The following is a 20,432-nucleotide window of genomic DNA, read 5'->3' as shown; positions in this document are numbered from 1 at the left end:
CGACTCTGAATGCCCTTCTGCTGGGAAGGGAAACATATGCATGGCCCAGTCTTTCTCCTTCTCTTTTGGAGAGTGTCAGAACTTGGCAAGTCTAAAATAAAAGGAAGGAAGAATTCACTCCACAAAAACTCTGTATGAAATAGTAAGTAATCATGTTATTCTGAATTTCTACATAATAATGATTAGCACTTATTGAGCACTTAACATGGGCGAGGCATAGTGCTAAACAATATTATGTTTTTAAATCTTCACAACTCTATAAGATCACTACCACTATTCTTTCCATTTCACAAAAGAAACCTTAACAGTCAACAATACAGCATTGTTATATGCTATGCAATTTACTGTAGAATACTTCAGTGTAGATGTTTTGATAAACATATCAGTGCTAATTTTAATCTACATATCAAAAATGGTCAAATTGACCTCATTAGGAATATACCTTCCAGCTAGTATTTAACCAAATGGCTACATGTGTTATAACTATTGATCTCTGACCAACACCAAAAATTTTCTCAATTACCACAACGGATATTAGAAGTGAACTCTTACTGGTAAAATTGGACATGTCCACTCCGTGGATTGGTTCAATATGCTGCAGGAACCTTGCCTTTCTCTGCAAGCACCCAAATAAGTACTTTGGGAGCTCTATCTTTAGAAATAGTGCCCCTGGCCAGATTTTTAAACAGTCTTGCCTTCAGCCACTGACTCAGGCCTCTCAGTTACCTGGCTCCAAATAGAATGTTAGCTGATTCTTGCAAAGAATGCATTTGCTTTGATGCAAGGGGCCATCAGAACACCTAAAGGATAAAGAGCTGGAACCTCCCTGAGCTTTAAAACAGTTGGCTTTTGTGCATACTTGGTAATAAATATCTGCATAGATGGCAGAATTGGCCTAAGACTTGTTACAGCCTCACTGCTAAAGGTTGGAGGATGCCAATAACTACTAAAAATATTTTAACGTGTACAAATTATCTAATTGGCTTGGATTGTTCACTGCAAGGACTTAAGCTGTATTTCCTAGAAATGAAAACTTATCCTATTGGCCAGCATAGGGACTAATCTTTAGCTCAGTGGATGTCTTGTATCCACTGAACTAGGTAACTTTACATCTGGTTCTGCAAGTGTCCCTAGAACACTGATGGCCAAAGAGTAGACTCTCCTGTTTGCTGACCACCTACAGACAGAGAAGGGCAATCCAGCTTAATAAGAGAACCATCAAGCCCATACATTCTGAGTGTTCCTAATTCAGTGCTATGTTGGATTATCATCTCCAGAGAAATGGGAAATTGGTAGTCTTAATCTAGATTCCATGAAGTCTGGGGAAATCACCAGACCTTACAAAAATGTCTGGCTCTGCTAATATAGCAAAGGGCCTCTGTGAATGTATGTACTGTGGCCAAGGCACAACCCTTGCTGTGTCTCTGCATTCCCAGTCACTAATCTTCTTTTCCAAGTTTGTTCCTGTTTGCATTCAGTTGTACTTGCTTGCAAATCTGTTCTTAATAACATTAATAGTTAAAATTAAGATTATTTTAACCTTTAAATAACTTATGTTTAACAAAACCACATTTTCTAAATAAAAAGACCTACACATTTTAGTAACCAAATAGTAAAATCATTTTAAAAAGAAAGTTTTTTCAATACAATACAGTTTTGTTATATACGTATTGTCATACAGTGATCAATACTTCTTGAGAATTTCATGCTTTTACATACCAGAAAACTAAATAAGAAGCAGATTGTCAAGTGCTATGATGGCAAACAGCTGTCAAAAATCTATGATTCCAACCCCCCATTCCTTTAGTATACTGTTACAAAAGTTGAAATGCTAATTCATTAAGGATTGCTTAGCATCTTCTTCAGGAAACTCACTACCATTCTATCAAGATATCAGGCTTTCTGGGAATTTTCCTTTCCAGTCTGGCCCAGAGCAATTAGCTTGGCTTGAATAAGGATTGTAATTAAAAGCAGAGAGCATTGACAATATGATGAAGAACTGAGGGCTAATGCTAAAGAAGCTTCATGGACCTGCATATTTTTCCTGGCCTCTCCCAATATCAAGTTTCTCTGGAGTCCACCTAAATCATGATGATGTCCCACCAAAAAATCACATTCCACACTTCCCCCATAAACCATATTTTTAGCAAGAAAACCACTGTTAGGAACTTTTCCATCAGACCCAAGTAATACAGTGTAAACAATATGCCTTAAGCAATCAACCCTCTCCCCCACATATTGCATTTAGCAACATGCACAGAAAAGGAGCACTGCAGAAATCTTGTTCTTCCCCCAAATGTCCCTGTTCTTCCTTCAAAATCAGTAACTGCTGCTTAGATGAAGGTGGCATCCATAAAAACCAGTTGCTTCAGACCTAAACTTGATCATTCAGCTAGGTTTTCAAAAGGAAAGATAAATATGACACATGCATTTTGGAGACAATATTTTAGACTCTCTCTTAGTACCACCATCCATGTTGTAGCAATATTCTTTATATTGTTTCTTCTGTAATTATTGGGGTCTCATTGTACCATTTTAGGAAAAGTATAGTGTAGACAGGCAGAAACAAACAAACTGTAGTGCACCGTGAAGACTGGTGGCAGGACTGAGAACAAGCCACTTAGCCTCTCTGAATTCATCCTGGGTACTTACTCTGTGCTAGGCACAGTATCAGGTTATAGAGACACACCATAGACTGCCCTGGTCCTTATGTTACTGTTCATGAGATAGACAAAACAAGAATTTTTAAAGAGAAGGAAAATTCAAAGCACCTAATTAAGATAATTCTAGAAGATTATAATTTCTATGAAGAAAACCTATAGGGGACCTGAGATGGAAAGGCAATGGACACATTTTAGCTGAGACAAGAAACCTGGGAAAAAGCCTCTTCCCCAGTAGAGGAGCAGAGCAGCAGGGCAGTCTTTCCAGTTCAGAAGGAGAAGGATGTTCAAAAGCCCAGGGGAGGAAGAAAGTTTGGGTTGTTCAGGCAACTAAAAAGTGACCAGCACAGCTGATGTTCTGAGAGTGAGGGAGAATGGCCAGAAATGGTGAGGCATTATTGACCATGGTAAGAACTTGGGGGAAATACAGAAAAAAGCACATTAAAAGCACAACTGTAAGGGATTATTTTCAAGGATTTCTTGAATGCCCATTATATACTCGACAGCCAGATTTGATTCCGATCTTGCCAAAATCTTGTTCAAAAATTCCATTCTGGGCCAGGCGTGGTGGCTAACACTTGTAATCCCAGCACTTTGGGAGGACAAGGTGGGTGGATCACCTAAGGTGAGGAGTTCAAGACCAGCCTGTTGAACATGGTGAAAGCTCATCTTTACTAAAAATACAAAAATTAGCTGGGTGTAGTGGCACATGCCTTGCAGTCCCAACTACTTGGGAGGCTGAGGCAGGAGAATCACTTGAACCTGGGAGGTGGAGGTTGCAGTGAGCTGAGATTGTGCCACTGAACTCCAGCCTGGGCAACAGAAGGAGACTCTGTCTAAAAAAGAAAAAAAAAAGCCCTTCTGTTATAACAGTGGACAAAAGTAACATCAATTTTATCTTAATAATGACAGAGCTGATATGTCAGAAGACCATTATCCTAGCTCCTCAAACCATGAACACATGAATTCAGACCTTTTTGATGAATGTGGCAAAATCTTTGTCCGATTGGTGGTGCTGGGTACCTGACAGAGAAGCCCAGTCCCATGGTGAAGATGCATCCAATCATCATATGCCTAATGAAGATGGCCTTGAGCAAGGATGCTACATGCTGAGTGAAATGTTGGAGATGATGCCAAGGATGCTACATGCTGAGTGAAATGTTGGAGATGATGCCATTCTTATCTAACAGCTATCAAATGTAGATATTTTCACATGCCCTCCAACCTTTGGATCTCTGAGTCTATGAGATTTATACACCTGATTCTATACATATACCTACTAAGTGTCTCATCATATACCGAGGATGCGACAGTGAACCAGACACCATCTCTCTCCTCAAGGAATTTAAAGTTCAGTGGGAAAAAGTTAATTTGGACTTCTTAATATAATAGTACAAGAAGTTCTAGGATGGTGCTACATGCTTTGGAAACATGCCATCAATGCCCCACTCTAGACTGGAGGTTCATCCAAGGAGGTCAGAGGAGATGATGAAACTGAGACAAAGGATAAGCCCAGAGGCTTCTGAATGGTGTGGGAGGAAGAGACCACTTCCTGCAGACAGAACAGCAGGTGCAGTGGTCTAGGTGTGAGAGAATACAGGGTTGGTTCTAGAGACTATAAATGTGTGAGTAGGGTAAGGCTGGCTGGGGGCACGGAATGGGGAAAGGCCTCATTCAAGTTGTAACCTCCAATGTTGGAGAAGGGGCCTACTGGAAGGTGATTGGATCATGGGTGCAGACGTCCCCTCTTGCTGTTCTCCTGACAGTGAGTGAGTGCTCACGAGATCTGGTTGTTTAAAAATGTGTAGCACCTCCCCACTCTCTCTCTTGCTCCTGCTCCAGCCATGTAGGATGTGCCTGTTTCCCCTTTGTCTTCCACCATGTTGAAAGAGAAGACTGAGATGTTCACTGGAGTCAGGTCATCAAGGGCTTCAAATGCTTTGAATTTAGGCTCCCCTGGAGGGTTTTAAGCCAGTGGTGATCCTACTTAAGCCAGCAGTGAGCCTTTAGATTCTCTAACTTATTAGTTGACAATTACAATAACTCAATTATTTATTAAACCTTTTCAAATTGGGTCTTCAAATATTTTCCAGAGGCAGACAGAAAAAGTCATCTAATGTGGTCTCAAGATGTCCCTGCCCTTATAAGGTGTGTGGACAGTGTTTCCCACTGGTCCCTGCTCAATAGCAATGAATACCATTCAATTCCAATGAATACCATGAGGGTCCATTGAACCCCATGTTCCTCAAAGGAAGGATCTTTCCATGGAAACAACTGCTCCTTGCACAGTTGGCTAAGTGACAGAGAAACAGACTGTAGGATGAGTACTCCAGCCTTGCTTCATCTTGGGCTGCCTTTAATTTGATCACTTCAGAAGAGAAATCAATGACAAGAGTGTTTAATAGTTGTTTCTATCAACCAGAAAAGATGTTGATGTTCCAGATTTTTAGATTAAACAAAATGAAAATTGATTTAAAACCATGTTCCTTTTGCCTGAATAAACTACTGGCTTTGCTTTTCCTTTCTTTGTTCAGAACAAGAGAGAAATTTCCCCTAAGGACTTTGCACTGAGAGACAGATTGAGTCATGTCTGCTCTGTACATCTAATAAGAGCATGTGTCACCAACAGAGTAAGGTTAGGAGGAGCCCTAAATGGCCACCTCACTCACAAGTGGGTGTGAAAGGTCATGAAAGCAGGGGAGGCAAGAGTGATTCTCTTCTACTTTTAAATAGAAGCAGGCTAAGAGGCCAAGTCAGGTGAAATGTTCTTACCTATGGTGTCTTTGTGCCACGGCCTCACAGACAATACATTTATATTTGGCACACTGATTCTTATGGAGTAAAGGTGAAAGAATGAAACCTTCCGCATGGAGAAAATCCTGTGTACAGTAACAGAAGAGAAACTGGCAGCTGATATCAAACCACAGGCTGATTCTCTGGGATTATTTTAATTGTTCTTCATGCTGGTAATAAGAGGAATGTGTTCATTTTAGTCTAAACCATGTCAAAGCATGAGAATCAGCTCTGAGAACTTAAGTTACCCAAATATCTGGGCCACGAAGTGGAGGAAAAGCAGTACAAATTTGGTTGTGTTGGCCAAAATATCTTCCTCAGCTCTCAGAAGGCACAAGGGAGGGGGCTTCCCACCACCCACACAGCAGGGATAGTGTATGGAGGAAGGGCAGCATCCTCCAGGATGTGGGGCCAGGGGGAGGCTGCGGGGACACTTGGGTCCACTGGGGCTGAAAGGAGGATGTGAGCCTGGGGCTCAGAGAACAGGAAAAAAGACCAACTCCTGGGAGTTAGGATCAGAGCCCAGCTAGGCTGTAACTTACAGAAACCTCAAGACAGAAAGACAGAGGTCTAGAAACGCCAACTCCTTCAGACTCCAGGCATTTCCTCCTATCCAGGCCTCTTTTGTTGTTGTTACTATTTTGTTTTGTTTTGCTGTTTTGTTTTTGTTTGGTTGCTGTTTTGTTTTGTTTTTAAATTGGAGACAGGGTCTCACTCTGTTGCCCAGGCTAGAGTGCAGCGGTGCAGTCATGGCTCACTGCAGCCTTGATCTCTGGGGCTCAAGTGATCCTCCCACCTCAGCCTTCCGAGTAGCTGGGACCACAGGCACATTCCACTGTGCCTGATTGATTTCTTCAATTTATTTTTTATAGCGATGGGGTGTCTCACTATGTTGCCCAGGCTCATCTCCAACTCCTAGGCTCAAGCAATTCTCCTGCCTAAGCCTCTCTAAGTGCTGGAATTACAGGTATAAGCCACTGCAGCCAGCCTCCAGACCTCTTTCTTAGAAAATGTTATCCATAGCCCTGGCTGATCTGTTTCTATCCCTTGGCCTTCTGGGCCATAACTGATTGTATGAATGATGGACATCTGACCTCAATGGAATCAAGGGCTAGAGTGAGTTGTGTATATAATTTGCTAAGAAATGTAAACTCAGATACAGATACACACACACACTGATTTCATCCCTATTGGATTTAAACTGGGGCATTATGTAAAGTCAGGACTTGGAGGAGACCAGGAGACCATGTTTCACCCATGATTTGGGGGCGGCAGGTAGGAGGGACATGAAGAAAGCACAAAGGAAGAAGGAAGAAAGAACAGAAAGAGTAGTCATTTGTTCTTGGTGGCTTCTTGCTCTTGATGGTCCTTGTCCCTCCTGGGGCTGCCCCTGAGCCATCCAGTAAATTTCTCCCAGCTTTAGTGGGTTCTCTTGCCTAGAGCCAATGCTTTCTAAGAGGTGACAGAAGTACAATGAGCCAGTGTTTGATCATCAGAAGTGATGAAGAACAATAAGGCCAAAATATGATAATATAGTCATATTACTATAGCAACTGGGCTTCCTGTCTGCATTTCCCAATGCCTACCAGAGGACCTCTGCTTCTACGTGCTTTATATGAAAGGGTCCACAAAGACATTTAACTAAAGGGCTCTGTAGCTTAACAATATGGTATCATAATTAATACCCTGCTGATATGGTACATGATCTTAGACATGGACTGGTTTCAGATTCTACCAACAAGTTCTGTGCAGGACTCTGGTACCTCTCAGTCTTTCCAGGATCAGTTTCCTTTTGGATTGATTTCTCCTCACTCCATGAGATTCAGGCCATTAAGTCAAAGGTCCATCTTATCTCTCAATGTTTGGCTGTGACTCAAACAGGCCTATCTATCATAAGCTCAATATAAATGCTGAAAGGCAAACAAATTAAGGGTTATAAACGTAATGAAAGTTAACATTATGTTAGATACCAAAAACAGTAGAGCCATTTTTGGCACCATGTAGAGCAATCCTGTCTGGGAATTAAGCCAATAAGAGTCAAGGAACAGTGGCCGGGAGCAGTGGCTCACACCTGTAATCCCAGCACTTTGGGAGGCTGAGGCAGGCAGATCACAAGGTCAGGAGTTCGAGACCAGCCTGGCCAATATGGTGAAACCCTGTCTCTACCAAAAATACAAAAAGTTAGCCAGGTGTGGTGGCAGGCACCTGCAATTCCAGCTACTCAGGAGGCTGAGGCAGGAGAATCACTTGAACCCAGGAGGCAGAGGTTGCAGTGAGCCAAGATTGTGCCATTACACTCCAGCCTGGGTGACAGTGAGACTCCACTAAAAAAAAAAAAAAAAAAAAAGAGTCAAAGAGCAAGTCAAAATAATACAGTTTGGGTCTATGTACCCGCCCAAATCTTGTGTCAAATTGTAACCCCCAATGTTGGAGAAGGGGCCTGCTGGGAGATGACTGACATTCCCCCTTGCTGTTCTCCTGACAGTGAGTGAGTGCTCACGAGATCTGATTGTTTAAAAGTGTGTAGCACCTCCCCACTCTCTCTCTTCCTCTGCTCCAGCCATGTAGGATATGTCTGCTTTCCCTTTGCCTTCCCCCATGACTAAGTTTCCTGAGGCCTCCTCAGCCATGCTTTCTATACAAGCTATGCTTTCTGGAACCTGAGTCAATTAAACCTCTTTTCTTTATAAATTATCCAGTCTCAGTCTCGGGTAGTTATTTATATTAATAGCAATGTGAGATGAAACCAATACAACCCCTGAATCTAGTCACGCCTCAAGACAGAACTGCATAGACATCCTGGTTCCAAGAATCATCAAATTGCCTTTTTGACCACTGCCACTTTGTACTGGAAGCTGTGACTTGTAAACAAAGAGTGCTGAATAATCTATCATGCTGTATGATTATTCAGGCTAGATGCTCTTATCCATTTGTATATGGCAGAGGATATCGGCTGTTCTTTCATTACAGACAGATGCAAATCATTAATCCATAAAAGTAGAAACAACAATAAACACCTGAAATCTAGAAATCATTTTCATTTTTAGCCCTAAGCTTTTCTACTAGTTGACAGTCATACATATGGAGTGTTACGACATCTTTTCTGAAGTTAATATTTTTATATCATCAATTCATAGTTTTATAATACCAACTCAAAATAAAAAACAAGGTTGAGCTCAGAAAAAAAATTTGTTTAATAGAAAACTCTAGAATCAAATGGAAGAGGAAAATATTTGGATGGATATAAGTGGTACCAAAAATCAGGAATACACTCATATTTTTAACATCTCCTGGAAAAAACACTCATAATAGTAATCTGTTTCAATGGAAATAAAGTACCGTAATATTTATAGTCTGTGCCAGAGTTATAATGACTGTGGGGCCAGAAGTGAAGTGTCACAGCATGCTCCACATGTTTTTAACACGGTTTCTAAAGGCTCTGGAGGCTATTAAATTTAATGAACCCATCTGCTATGAAATAGAGGTCCCAACATAATCAGTTTCCTCCTTGCCATGTAATGCAGATGGCATTCTCTGTTCCACAACCCAGCAGGATGGTTTATGTTTCTCTTTACATGTGTCTCTTTGTTTTGACGATTTGAACTTCTTTGATATGCAGCAGTGTCTTGGAAAAATACTGTAAATTCCATTTCCAAGCCCAACAACATCCTTAGTATGGCTTTGACCCTGTTTAATTGCTTCTAGGCAGTAAGAGTAAGAGTAAGAGCTTAAAGTAATCACCCAAACGACTCCTAAATGGCCTAGGTGCCATTCCTAGATGGGAAACTGAAACAAATGTGCTATTTATCAAATGCAAAGTGTTTTCTCCAAGTTGAACTTAGTGGGGGGTGAGAAGGAGGGATACAGGTCCAATTTGCAAATGCAACTAAATTGGTTTGAAAAGTTCCTACAAATTGCCTACTGAATTGCATTACCAGCAAATGGGAGGGGCAAGAGGGCTTGATAATGAATTCTCATTATTTTAAATGGTCACATTCCCACTGTTTCTAAAACATTTCTTTGCTTCCCTTCTGCGTGTCACTGTGGTCTGTGTAAACTCCCCTGGAGCGGCTGATCAGGAATGCTGATGCTTCCTTGATTTGATACTGGTTCTACCCTGCACAGCAAGTTGAATAGCATTCCCAAGCTGATTAAGACCCAACTCCAAAGCACAAGTCATTTGCTTTTAAAATGGAACAAATTCCATTGTTAATGACTTTTTGCTCTGCACCTAAGAGATAATGACTATGCATGACTTGTATTCAGATGAGAGGCCTATGAATTTCAGAATTCTGGTGTTTGCTGTTTTGTCAATTAATACATGAGATCTTATTAGATTAAACATAATTAATGTTGTTAACATTAAGTCATTTATTTGGGTTTCACCAGGAAAACAAATTGAACAGAACAGCCAAGCAGGAAACAGAATATTTAATCAGACTGGTAGCAACAAGCAGGGAGAACGGGCCCTGAAAGGAAGTTTTGTCAGTTTCTGATTCTAGAATTGGTTAAATGCAATGGCTGGCTCTCATGTGCAAGAACCCAAACTCAGCTTCTGTTCACAGTTAAACTTTTATCTTGAACTTGTCCAGAACCTAAACTATGAATCAATGTATAATAGGGAAAGCACCATACTCATGGGTCATTTTTAAGCTATTTATTTAAGCATTAAATCAGTTTTATAATTATATTTATTGTTGCTGGGTTTTCAGCCACAAAAACTGATGAGTCAAGCAAAGAGGAATTCCTTTTCCTTAACTACCCAGATAATTACAGAAAAAGAAGAGTCAGACCACATTAAGCCATCTTTTGGGTACAAGTGTCCAAACGTACTAGATAGTCAACAAATACTTACCTACTTCCTTAGTATTTAGTAGAAATAATATATATCAGCAGGGTCACAGGTCTTCTGATTCCTAAAGGAATCACAGCTCCTTTCAGACTGCAATATAACAAAGAGAACCAGGCTCCTCTGGGAAACATCAGTGCTAAGTAGAAATGTTATGATGAAGAATGGACATAGCTATCCTAAAACCTTCTCTTGACAGTTTGCAGGAGATATGGTTGCATATTCTTCCAGCATTATCTTTCCCTCTCAGACCAGACCGCATGGACACAGGCTATTGGGGTAGGCAAGATTCAAAAATAGCCCCCAAGATTTCTGCCCCAAGTACATGCCCCATCAAATTCCCTTTCCTTGAGTGTAAGCTGATGGGATATCCCTGATATAATTAGATTACTAATCAATTGACTTGGAGTTAATTTAAAAAGAAATGATCCTGAGTCAGCCTGACTTAATGGAAGAAGCTTTTAAGGGAAGGTGAAGCATCGGAGAGATGTGTTTTTGCTGGGCTGGAGGAAAACAAACAGCATTGTGTGACAGCCTACAGGGGCCACGTGGCAAGGAACTTTGGGTGGCCTCTGGGAGCTGGGTGTGGTCCCCAGCTGACAGCAAGCAAGAAAATGGGAACTCAGTCCTATGAGGGCACAGAACTGAATTCTGCCAACAAGCTGAATGAGCTTGGGGGAGGCCCCTGAGTTGCAGATGAGACCTGCAGTGCAGCTAGCACTTCCTTGCAGCCTTGTGAGTGCCTGAGCTAAGGATCCACCTAACTTGCGCTGAGACTTTTGATCCATGGCAACCTGGAGATGATACACTTGTGTTGTTTAAAGCCACTGAGTCTGTGCTGATTTGTTAAAGGGCAGTAGAGAACTAGCAGAGCCATACAGGCGATGCTGACCCACATAACGGGAGTGCGTTGGTTGTTTCTAGCTGGAAATCACAGCTGCTCACACACCAATTAGCGGCCCCTCTCTGTGTCTGGAAAGATCTGTTCTCCTTCTTGGAGTACACAGCTGACCGAGGCCACTAAGAGACAACAAGACAAAAAGCAGACACTAACCCAGCCCTGAGATCCACCACATCAACCAAGGATGACACAAACAAATCAAGGAAAATTACCCTATAGAAAGAAAGAAAGAAAAATTAAGTATCAATTTTCTCTGAATGCAGGGAAGATGTTTTTTTTCCTCCTTGGTTTTTTATGGTTGCTTTGCCCATATTCAACACAGTGGTAATTTTTTAGCAACTTTCTTTAGAGTCTTTCCAAGGCATTCATTTACAGATTCATAGAAGCAATGACTTTCTTTTCATACTTAAAATGTGTTGGTTTAACTAATATTTAATTCATTTATACAATTATGATAAAATTACCACTGGCATCAATAGGTTTGGGAATGAAGACAACTGACTTCAAGTAGGCTTTTGCAACTCAGGCATGGGGAACAGACATATGCTTCGTGCACCAGAATGGCCTTCCAGATCATGTGTCCAGGGTGCTATGGGCGACATGCACAAATGGTTGCATTGCCAAGGGTGCTTAACTGACACTGAGCCAGTTTAAGCTGTGGCCAGTTAACCCTTTTTCCGTTTAGGAAAAAAAAAAAAGTGTAGCTCGCTGCCAGCACTAATTTAATTTTGCATAAACACGGTTTTTGAGGTTGAGGCAAATCTGACTGATTTTCATTGTGAAAATAAAATATAAAAACTGTTCTTGGAATTATTTCTAAAACAGAACTAACATCAGAATTGTCTGAATCATCAGAATCGCTTATTCTGGAAAAATCAGATTCATCAAATGAATCTTCGGCCAACAACTGTTTGAGAATGATGTTAACATCATGTGTAGGAATGCAATATTCTCTAGGATTTGACATTTTTAGCGATCAAGAATTACTATATTTTGTAAATGTAAATACCACTACTAAAAACAGAATGTTTTGGGAAACAGAAGACATCATTCTCCTTATAGAATATTTATAGAAAAATGATAATAAAAGTGAGATACTTCTTGGCAAAGTTATCTCAGGTTACCCGCTGCTGCCACAACTGTCGGCAGCAAGTATTTTTGGGGCAAATGGGCAAAGGGTGAAGAGGGCTGCTACCATATTTCCCTTTCCTTGTGTAATTCAGCAAGGGCTCTCCTCAGTAAGGGTGTTAGGGGTGAAAGGTTTTGCCTGGCTAGTGCAGCACAATACCAATGTTTTCTGGGGACACTGACCCAGGCACCAACCCCCAGACATTAGTGCCTGGCTCACAGCACATAATTACAGCCAAATGAATTCCAAAGAATTAAAGAGTATCTTTAAACAAACAACGTTTTCCAAGATACTCATCAGACTTAACTACCAAGTTCTATTATGAATATGGTATCAATCATGTTGTAGTTACTATGTGAGACCCAGCTCAAAGAAAGGAGAATCCAGTATTTTTTAAAACTTCCCTCAGCCCGGGAAATACACTCACACTAGGTTTCCTAAAATTGGGAAATGACAATAAATAGTATTTACTGCATTCACACCATGCATAGACATTTAATCCTTAGAGTGAACCCTGGAAGGCAGGTCGTATTCTTATCTTAGAAATGAGGAAAACCAGACTTAAAGAGGCTAAGTAACTGGCTGAAAGTCACAGAGCGAATATGGAGAAGGCATGCAACTCAAACCTGGGATGTTGTTCTAATCTAAATTCAGTGCCCTTAGTAAATAAACTAAGGTAGATGATAACTATGCTTAAATAATAATAAAAAAAAATTTCAGAGCTACCAATACCAACAAAACATCAGGTTACTAAAATGGAGTCAATCACCAGCCCTAATGCCAAGTGCTCCTGGAGTCTAGTCTCTTTCATTACTGCAAGCTGGGTCACCTTAGGGTAATGCTGGCTTGGAACTGTCCTGGATGTGTCAGGACAGTCATGAATTCAAAATTGCTCATCTCCCCTTTGATCTTCTGGGTGGTTCCAAAGTTGGTGAGCATCTCAGAATTTAGACTCTGCAGACGAGTTCACCATATGAATCATATTTTGATCCCATATAAATGATGGGTTTTTTTTGGTGGTTGTTGTTTGTTTGTGTCCTGGCAGAATCCAGGTCCAGATGAAGAGCTGGAAGAAACTGCTGCTTCCTGGTAAGAGGTACCTGTTGAAGCAGCAGCTGCCTTCTCTTCACCCAGCAGACCTAAGAAAGAGGAAGACAGACTCCCCAGTGTCCCTCCTGGCCTGACAGGTTGCTCAACACCACGAAGAGAAGGAACCCTTAGAACATTCTACCAGGAGATCTATTTATCAGGGCAATTTGCAAAGATACAGCAACAGAACCTTGGGAAGCAGAGCAACAATGTTGGCTATCATTTTAGGGATACCCTGATTCTGTGGGTTTAGTTTTATGAACCTCAAAAAGTTCTTTAAGAAGTAGAATAAATGAGCTTTGTCATCTTGGCATACAAAGTTTACTTAATAATGGGCCACTTGAAATATTATTTTATTTTAAAGTAAATAAGAATGACTATGGCACAGAATGTAAATTTTATGCGAATGTTTAAGATAAAGCAAAAGACTTCAGAGACTTTCCTCTATAACTACATACCCAGATCTGCCCCAGACCATCTACTTTGGCTCTGTGGTCACAAAAGTTCTTTAGTGCAAAAGCTTGAGTAGCAATGGGTTCTCCCTCTAATTTCCTGTATCTGTATGTAATTAGCAAATCTAATGTAACGACCAATTTAAGTGATGAACATTACCTAAAGCAAGACATCGTATTAATGCAAAGCTGTATCTGCTTCATGAGCTTATATCTGCCGTGAGCGTCAGGTTATGTGTCCCTGGTCAAAACAATACACGAGTGTGATGTGTCTTTCTCTGCAGGCACACAATGTCCATCTGCTTCTCCATTGGTGATGCTAATTTTGAAGGCCCACTCAAGATGTTGCTGAGATTCATCCAATATATAGTATACTAAGACAGTGTACATGGTATCCCACTGTTCAGGTGCTACTTTTTCCCCCTCATGACTAATGAAAAGTCTAGGGAAGCATTTTGAGATCATAAAAATACACTGCTCATCATCAAACTTTCCCCCTAGATTTAGCATCCACTGACAGACCTTTGCCCTAACTGGTCTTTACCAAAATGGTTGCAAAATAGTGATTTTCCAACTCCATCACTCCCTCCTCATTTACCAGTCAGCACTCCATTGTACACTGGACCCTTCTCACCCACTTACTTACCTATCTGGTTCATCTGTTTGGGATTTGTTTAGTTATTTATTATCCATAAGGACTTGTGGATTTCTGTTTTATTCAACAAGTTACAAGTCATTATTGTCATTCCTTATTTTGATGCTCAAATTGTCCCAGATTTGACCAATGAGAGCCTCTTCATGCTGATCCTGTGTCCTTTTGACATGACCACATTATTGTTTTGAGCACTTCCTTAGTTTCTGGCACAAAATATGCCAGGCTTATTATTATTATAGTCATCATCATTATTACTATTTGGTACCTTCTCTGCTGCAGCCCTAGAATAAGCAATTACTCTAAGGGTCCCTGGCTCCTCTTAGTGGGGACTGTTTTTTAGAAGCCAGAATCCGGGTACTGGATGGGCTCATTGCTACTTGGGTGCCACTGCTTGTAGGTCCTTTCGAAGGACAGAGTTGGGATTTTTCAATCAAGTCTAATCCCATAGGCAGATCCCCTGTCTTCAGCATTTACACATTTGCCCAATCCCACCATACTCACAAAATAGATTCAGAATTGCTGTAACCATATTACCACAAATGACACCAAATGGAGTTTAGAATTTATTTGCAGTTCTTTTTTCCTCCCTAGATAGAGGGGTAGATAATGAAAGTATTGTGTTCAAAATTTAATATTGTGTGTACTACTATATTCTAAAGCTTTTTTTCCTCCCTTTCTGAGAAATTTTGCTATTCACTTGCAATATTATTGGATTCATTTTCTTCTGTTTGAATTCACTTTTAATTTTCCCCCAGTCTTGTTTAATTTTTGAATACATAGAACATTAATATGCTTTCAAAAGTCAAAACTGTGCAAAAAGGTATACTCAGAGATATGTCATTTTTCTCCCCAAGCCCTGCACCACCTCCCACATCCTAACAAGATGTAGGACAAAGGTCTGCCAATGGACGCTAACAAGATGTGGGAGGTGGTGCAGAGGAGATGGCTTGGGAAGGGAATGATAGTTCTGTTGGTAACCAGTTCTGTTGGTTTGTGGTTTATTCTGTTTCTTGTTTTTGCTTCTTTTTTTTTGTAAAATAAGTAATTACACATCTATCTTCTTTTCGCATTTCTTATATAAAAGGTAGTATGCTATATATAATTCTTGCAAAAAGTAGTATGCTATATGTGATTTTGCTCATTTTACTTAGAAGTATATTCTGTAAACCACTCTCTAGCAACTAATAAAGGTCATTCTCATTCTTGTTTTTAATATTGACTCCATTAGGTGTAGGTACCATAGTCTATTCAATCTCTTATGTTTGGGCATTGAAGTAACTTCCAATATTTTGAAATTACAAGCTATTCTGCAATGAACAAATTTGTGCATATATATTTTTGTGCTGTTAGAGGTTCTTCTACAGGGTTGAATTCTTAGAAGTTTGCTGGGTCAAAGGGTAAATGCAAATTAACCTCCATAGAGATTGCCCCATTTGGCATTCCCACAATCAGTGAATAAGACTGTCCCTTTTCCCATAGCCTCACCAACAGAGCGCATGGTTAAGCTTTTAGTTTTTGCCACTCTGATGGGTGAGAAATGGTATCTCATTATAGTTTAATTTGCATTTTTCTTATTATGAAGTTGTACATCTTTTCTTATGTTTAAAAGCCATTTTTTATTCTTTTTTGTGAATTGTCAGTTTTTTTGCTCATTTTGTTCCTATAGCAATTTTGGGGGGTTCTCCTCAATTTAAAAAAGTTATTTATATATTGGAGATTATTAATTCTTCATGTGTGCTATATGTCACAAATATTTTCTCCTATTTTATCATTTGTCTTTTGGCTTTGCTTATGATGTGTTTTTGGCTTACAAAATTTTTTTGTTGTTATTCTTATTTTAAGTAGTCAAACTTATTTATCTTTCTCCTTATTGCCTGTAGATTTTGCAGTCATTATTAGAAAGTCTTCCCAGAATGCAGGTCACAAAGAAATTTACCCAGGTTTTCTTCTAGTGCTTGTAATGGTTTCATGTTTTACAATTTAGACGTCTGATCCACTTGGATTTCTTCCTTGGGTATGACGTGAAGACTGAACTAATTCTACTTTTCTCTAAATGGCTCTGATTTTCCCAAAAGCATCTGTTACAAAGCCCATCTTAGCCCCACTGATCTGAGACGTCACCTCTATTATATATTATATCCCCATATGTAGTTGATTTTGTTGGACCTTCTACTCTACTGATCTGTCTATCCAGGTGCTACTACCACGTTTTAATTATAGAAAAAGTGTCTTATATATTTTTTAAATTGATGAAACAAACAAAATGACTGATCAAACTGGCTCTTTGGGGTTTGTAGTACACAAAACCACTGAGTGATCTGGTTACTTTAATACTAGCTAGCCACACTCCTCCTCCTCCTTACTCCTATTTTTCCTGCCTTACCCAACAACATATAAGAAGAGATGAAGTTATCACCATGGTTGCTATTGTTAATACGGTGCCAACATAAATGGGGCAGCTCATTTTGTTTCCATGATTTAAAACCAAACTGGGGACAGACTCAAGCTGATAAAAGCTCACAGTCTCCCCGGCATCGGAGAAGGCTTTTCAGATCAACATCCATCTTTATTCAAGATGACTTTTCCTGGGGAAGGAGTCTCCCTTTTTGACAAGGAGATACACTCGTATTTCCAGGGCTGCATTGCATACTTTAAGACTGAGACGGGGCAGGCTGCTGTGGCCTGGCCTGTGTCATGGTGTCCCCTGAAATGAGTTCCCACATGCTTTTCCTGCCCTGAGTTTGCCTGCAGCTGCCAGAAGTGCAGCAGGAATGAGAGAGCCCAGGGAGAAAAAAGCTGACCCATGACAGCCATCGAGATCACTCTGGAGGACAGCTGTGTCTGGGTTACAGTGATTAATGTGATGTTAATCCCAACAAAAATGACTGGAGAGAGGCCCTGTAAGAACATTTACAATCAATAAATGAAAAACACCACTCCCATCAGACTCATTATCACTATGAAAAATCACCCTGAGATTACATAAGAAACCCGGCCATTGAGCCATTACTTGATGACTGGCAAAGCTCCTCCTTTTCAGCTAATTCGGCATCAGAATCTGCTGCTTAGAATTCGGCTTTAGAATGGGCCCATGGCCAGAGTTCAAACAACAATCAAGTGCCTACTGAACCAACATTCAAGCATATTCTCACTTATGCATGGGAAGAAAATGCAACTGCAGCCTCCATGGTGGCTCCAATTCATTATTAGAGCTGAGCTTTGGTTACATTCCCAATTGAGACACAAAGATTCATTGCCAGGACTAGCGCTCACATATGGTGAGGACAGAATCTAAGAATGCTTGTAATCATTGCTACACTTACAGAATTTGAACACATGTGAAAAAGCAGCATAGAAGTAACTAGAAAAGACACAAGCAAAACATGATTTCTTTTGCACAGACCAGCTACCTTTCTGAAGTATATGTCATACTTTCTAGTACATTATGATTATTCACCAACTTTGCTTGTCAAGGTGATCAACACTATACATACAATCAAGAAAAGTGCCACTGAACCCAAAAAATACGAGTGATACAGTTGCTATGTTCTAGAATTAACACAATTTAGGGATGGGGGTAAAGCTCAGCCTCTTTTCCAGGGCCCCGTGGACTCACAGTGCTGTCGATGTAAGCTTCAGTCCACACCACATCATGCTCCTGGTCGATGACTTTGGGCCGGCTGAGCACGTGAAGGTATTCCATGACATTCTCCTGCACATCAGCCAAGGTGGAGATTTGAGTAAAAAATCCTGCCAAAACCCAAGGGAGGGCCAAATTTAGTAACAGACCGAAAGACCTGCAACTGGGAGTATGCATATGCCACGCTTTCTTGTCCCTTTTCTTTGTGACAACAAGTTTAAGTGCAGATGACGGTGCCCATTTTAAAGATAAGATGACTGATACAAGGTCTGCCTCCCGGGTTCACGCCATTCTTCTGTCTCAGCCTCCCGAGTAGCTGGGACTACAGGCGTCCGTCACCACGCCTGGCTAATGTTTTGTATTTTTAGTAGAGACGGGGTTTCACCATGTTAGCTAGGACGGTCTCTAGTTTCTTTCTTTTTTCTTTTCAATGTTAGCTCCTCTCCCCCATTTTTCTTTTCAATGTTAGTTCCTCTCCCCCATCACCTACTTTATGACTAGTAAGGTCATGTTAGAAAATACAGTCAAGCAAACGTAATAAAATTAAAATCAACCACAAACTCATCTCCCAGAGGAAGTTCCTGTTAATTCTTTGGAGAATATCCTCCCAGACTTTATATGCACACCACCCTCCCTCATATATACATATATATATACACACACACAGAGTATATGTTTACACACACTGTGTGTGTGTATGTGTGTGTGTGTGTGTTCCCTGGCAGAAATGAGAGTCCTTTCTACATGACATTTTGTAACCTTATTTTTTCACTTTTGTGAGTCTATTTCCAAGGGAAAAACTATGAACCACAAAAATTAAAGGCTATTTCATTTTTATAAATATAACAATAGTTATGATTAATTTTTGAGTGCTAAGTGCCGTGAAATTTGCTAAACACTTGATCAATGTTGTCCCTTTTCTTTGTGACAACAAGTTTAAGTGCAGATGACTGTGCCCATTTTAAAGATAAGATGACTGATACAGATGGAGATATGTTTTTTGCCTATGCTCTCTCAGGCATCAAGTAGCAAATACAGATGATGAGTCTAGGTTTGTAAGTCTCTTAATTTGTCCCTTTTACTTCTACTGAATTTTGCCCTTTGTATGTTTGAGGCTGAAATTTCAGCTCATATCATGATGTGGTCCCCAGCGCTGCCTTTTATATATGTTGGGTAGACATGATTTCTTTTCTTTTCTTTTCTTTTTTTTTTTTTTTTTGAGATGGAGTCTTGCTCTCTCACCCAGGCTGGAGTGCAGTGGCACGATCTCGGTTCACTGCAAGCTCTGCCTCCCGGGTTCACGCCATTCTTTTGCCTCCGCCTCCCGAGTAGCTGGGACTACAGGCGCCCGTCACCACGCTCAGCTAATGTTTTGTATTTTTAGTAGAGACGGGGTTTCACCGTGTTAGCTAGGACGGTCTCAGTCTCCTGACCTCGTGATCTGCCTGCCTCGGCCTCCCAAAGTGCTGGGATTACAGGCGTGAGCCACCGCGCCCGGCCGGGTAGACATGACTTCTAAGCAACAGAAACATTCTCAACATGCTGTTGTCTTATGATTGGGGACGCCATTTTGATCTTGAGTTCCAGGGCACTACTATGTTCCTGCACTGATGAAGAGTTCGGGGTCACATCTGCTTTGCTATGGGTTAGGAGATGTTAAAAGGGAAAGGGTGAATTGAACACAGGCCTGGATCCCTTGGAGCGAGCCCTTCATTCACACATTGATTGAAGGTTTTCTTGGTGTTTAGCATTGAAGAAGCAGTGATTAACAAGGTGAGCAAGACCCCTGCCCCCCTGGGGCCTGGCAGTTCTGAGTAAACAATTACAAAATGGTACATTCAACATTAAGCTAAAACATACAACAGGTACAGCCAATCAAATGTGGTTACCCTGAGCAAGGGTCAGTGTAGCTGGAACCTGAAGGATGAGGACCAGTTAGCCAAAGGAAGAGGGATTAAAGATAGTGTCCAGCAAAACAAGGAGTATAAATAAGGACCCAGAATCAGAGAGAATCAGGCCCCTTCTAGGAACTAAAAATAGCTCAGAATGGCTGGAGTTAAGGAGTTGGTGGAGTTGGTAGAGAGAGTGTAGAGACAGGATGACATAAGATGACAGAAATGGGCAGGAAGACTGTCACAGAGAACTTGGGAAAGAGTTTAGACTTTATCCTGTAGACAGGAAGGATTTCAAGCAGGGGATGGACACAGATTCTTGTTTCCTCCCCGTGCCTGTAAATAAGGATCTTAGGCTCATACCAGCTTCTA

At 40.7% G+C, this 20,432-nt stretch overlaps 1 protein-coding gene across 5 annotated transcripts in view; it reads right to left on the bottom strand.

Annotated features, from left to right (window-relative positions):
* The window catches only part of LOC105480634 (calcium voltage-gated channel auxiliary subunit alpha2delta 3), a 932,903-nt gene that overhangs the window by 280,726 nt on the left and 631,745 nt on the right, over nucleotides 1-20,432 (bottom strand). For all 5 annotated transcript variants that reach the window (XR_011620085.1, XM_071091908.1, XM_071091909.1 and 2 more), the window contains one exon: nucleotides 18,145-18,278. Coding sequence is in view for 4 of the 5 variants with exons in the window: in XM_071091908.1 (XP_070948009.1) it covers nucleotides 18,145-18,278 (134 nt within the window). In the remaining variant the exon portion in view is untranslated. The remainder of the gene's footprint in view (nucleotides 1-18,144; nucleotides 18,279-20,432) is intronic.

Source organism: Macaca nemestrina, chromosome 2 (assembly GCF_043159975.1).
Source record: "Macaca nemestrina isolate mMacNem1 chromosome 2, mMacNem.hap1, whole genome shotgun sequence".
Classification (NCBI taxonomy): domain Eukaryota; kingdom Metazoa; phylum Chordata; class Mammalia; order Primates; family Cercopithecidae; genus Macaca; species Macaca nemestrina.
This window is presented reverse-complemented; position numbering and strand designations above follow the sequence as displayed.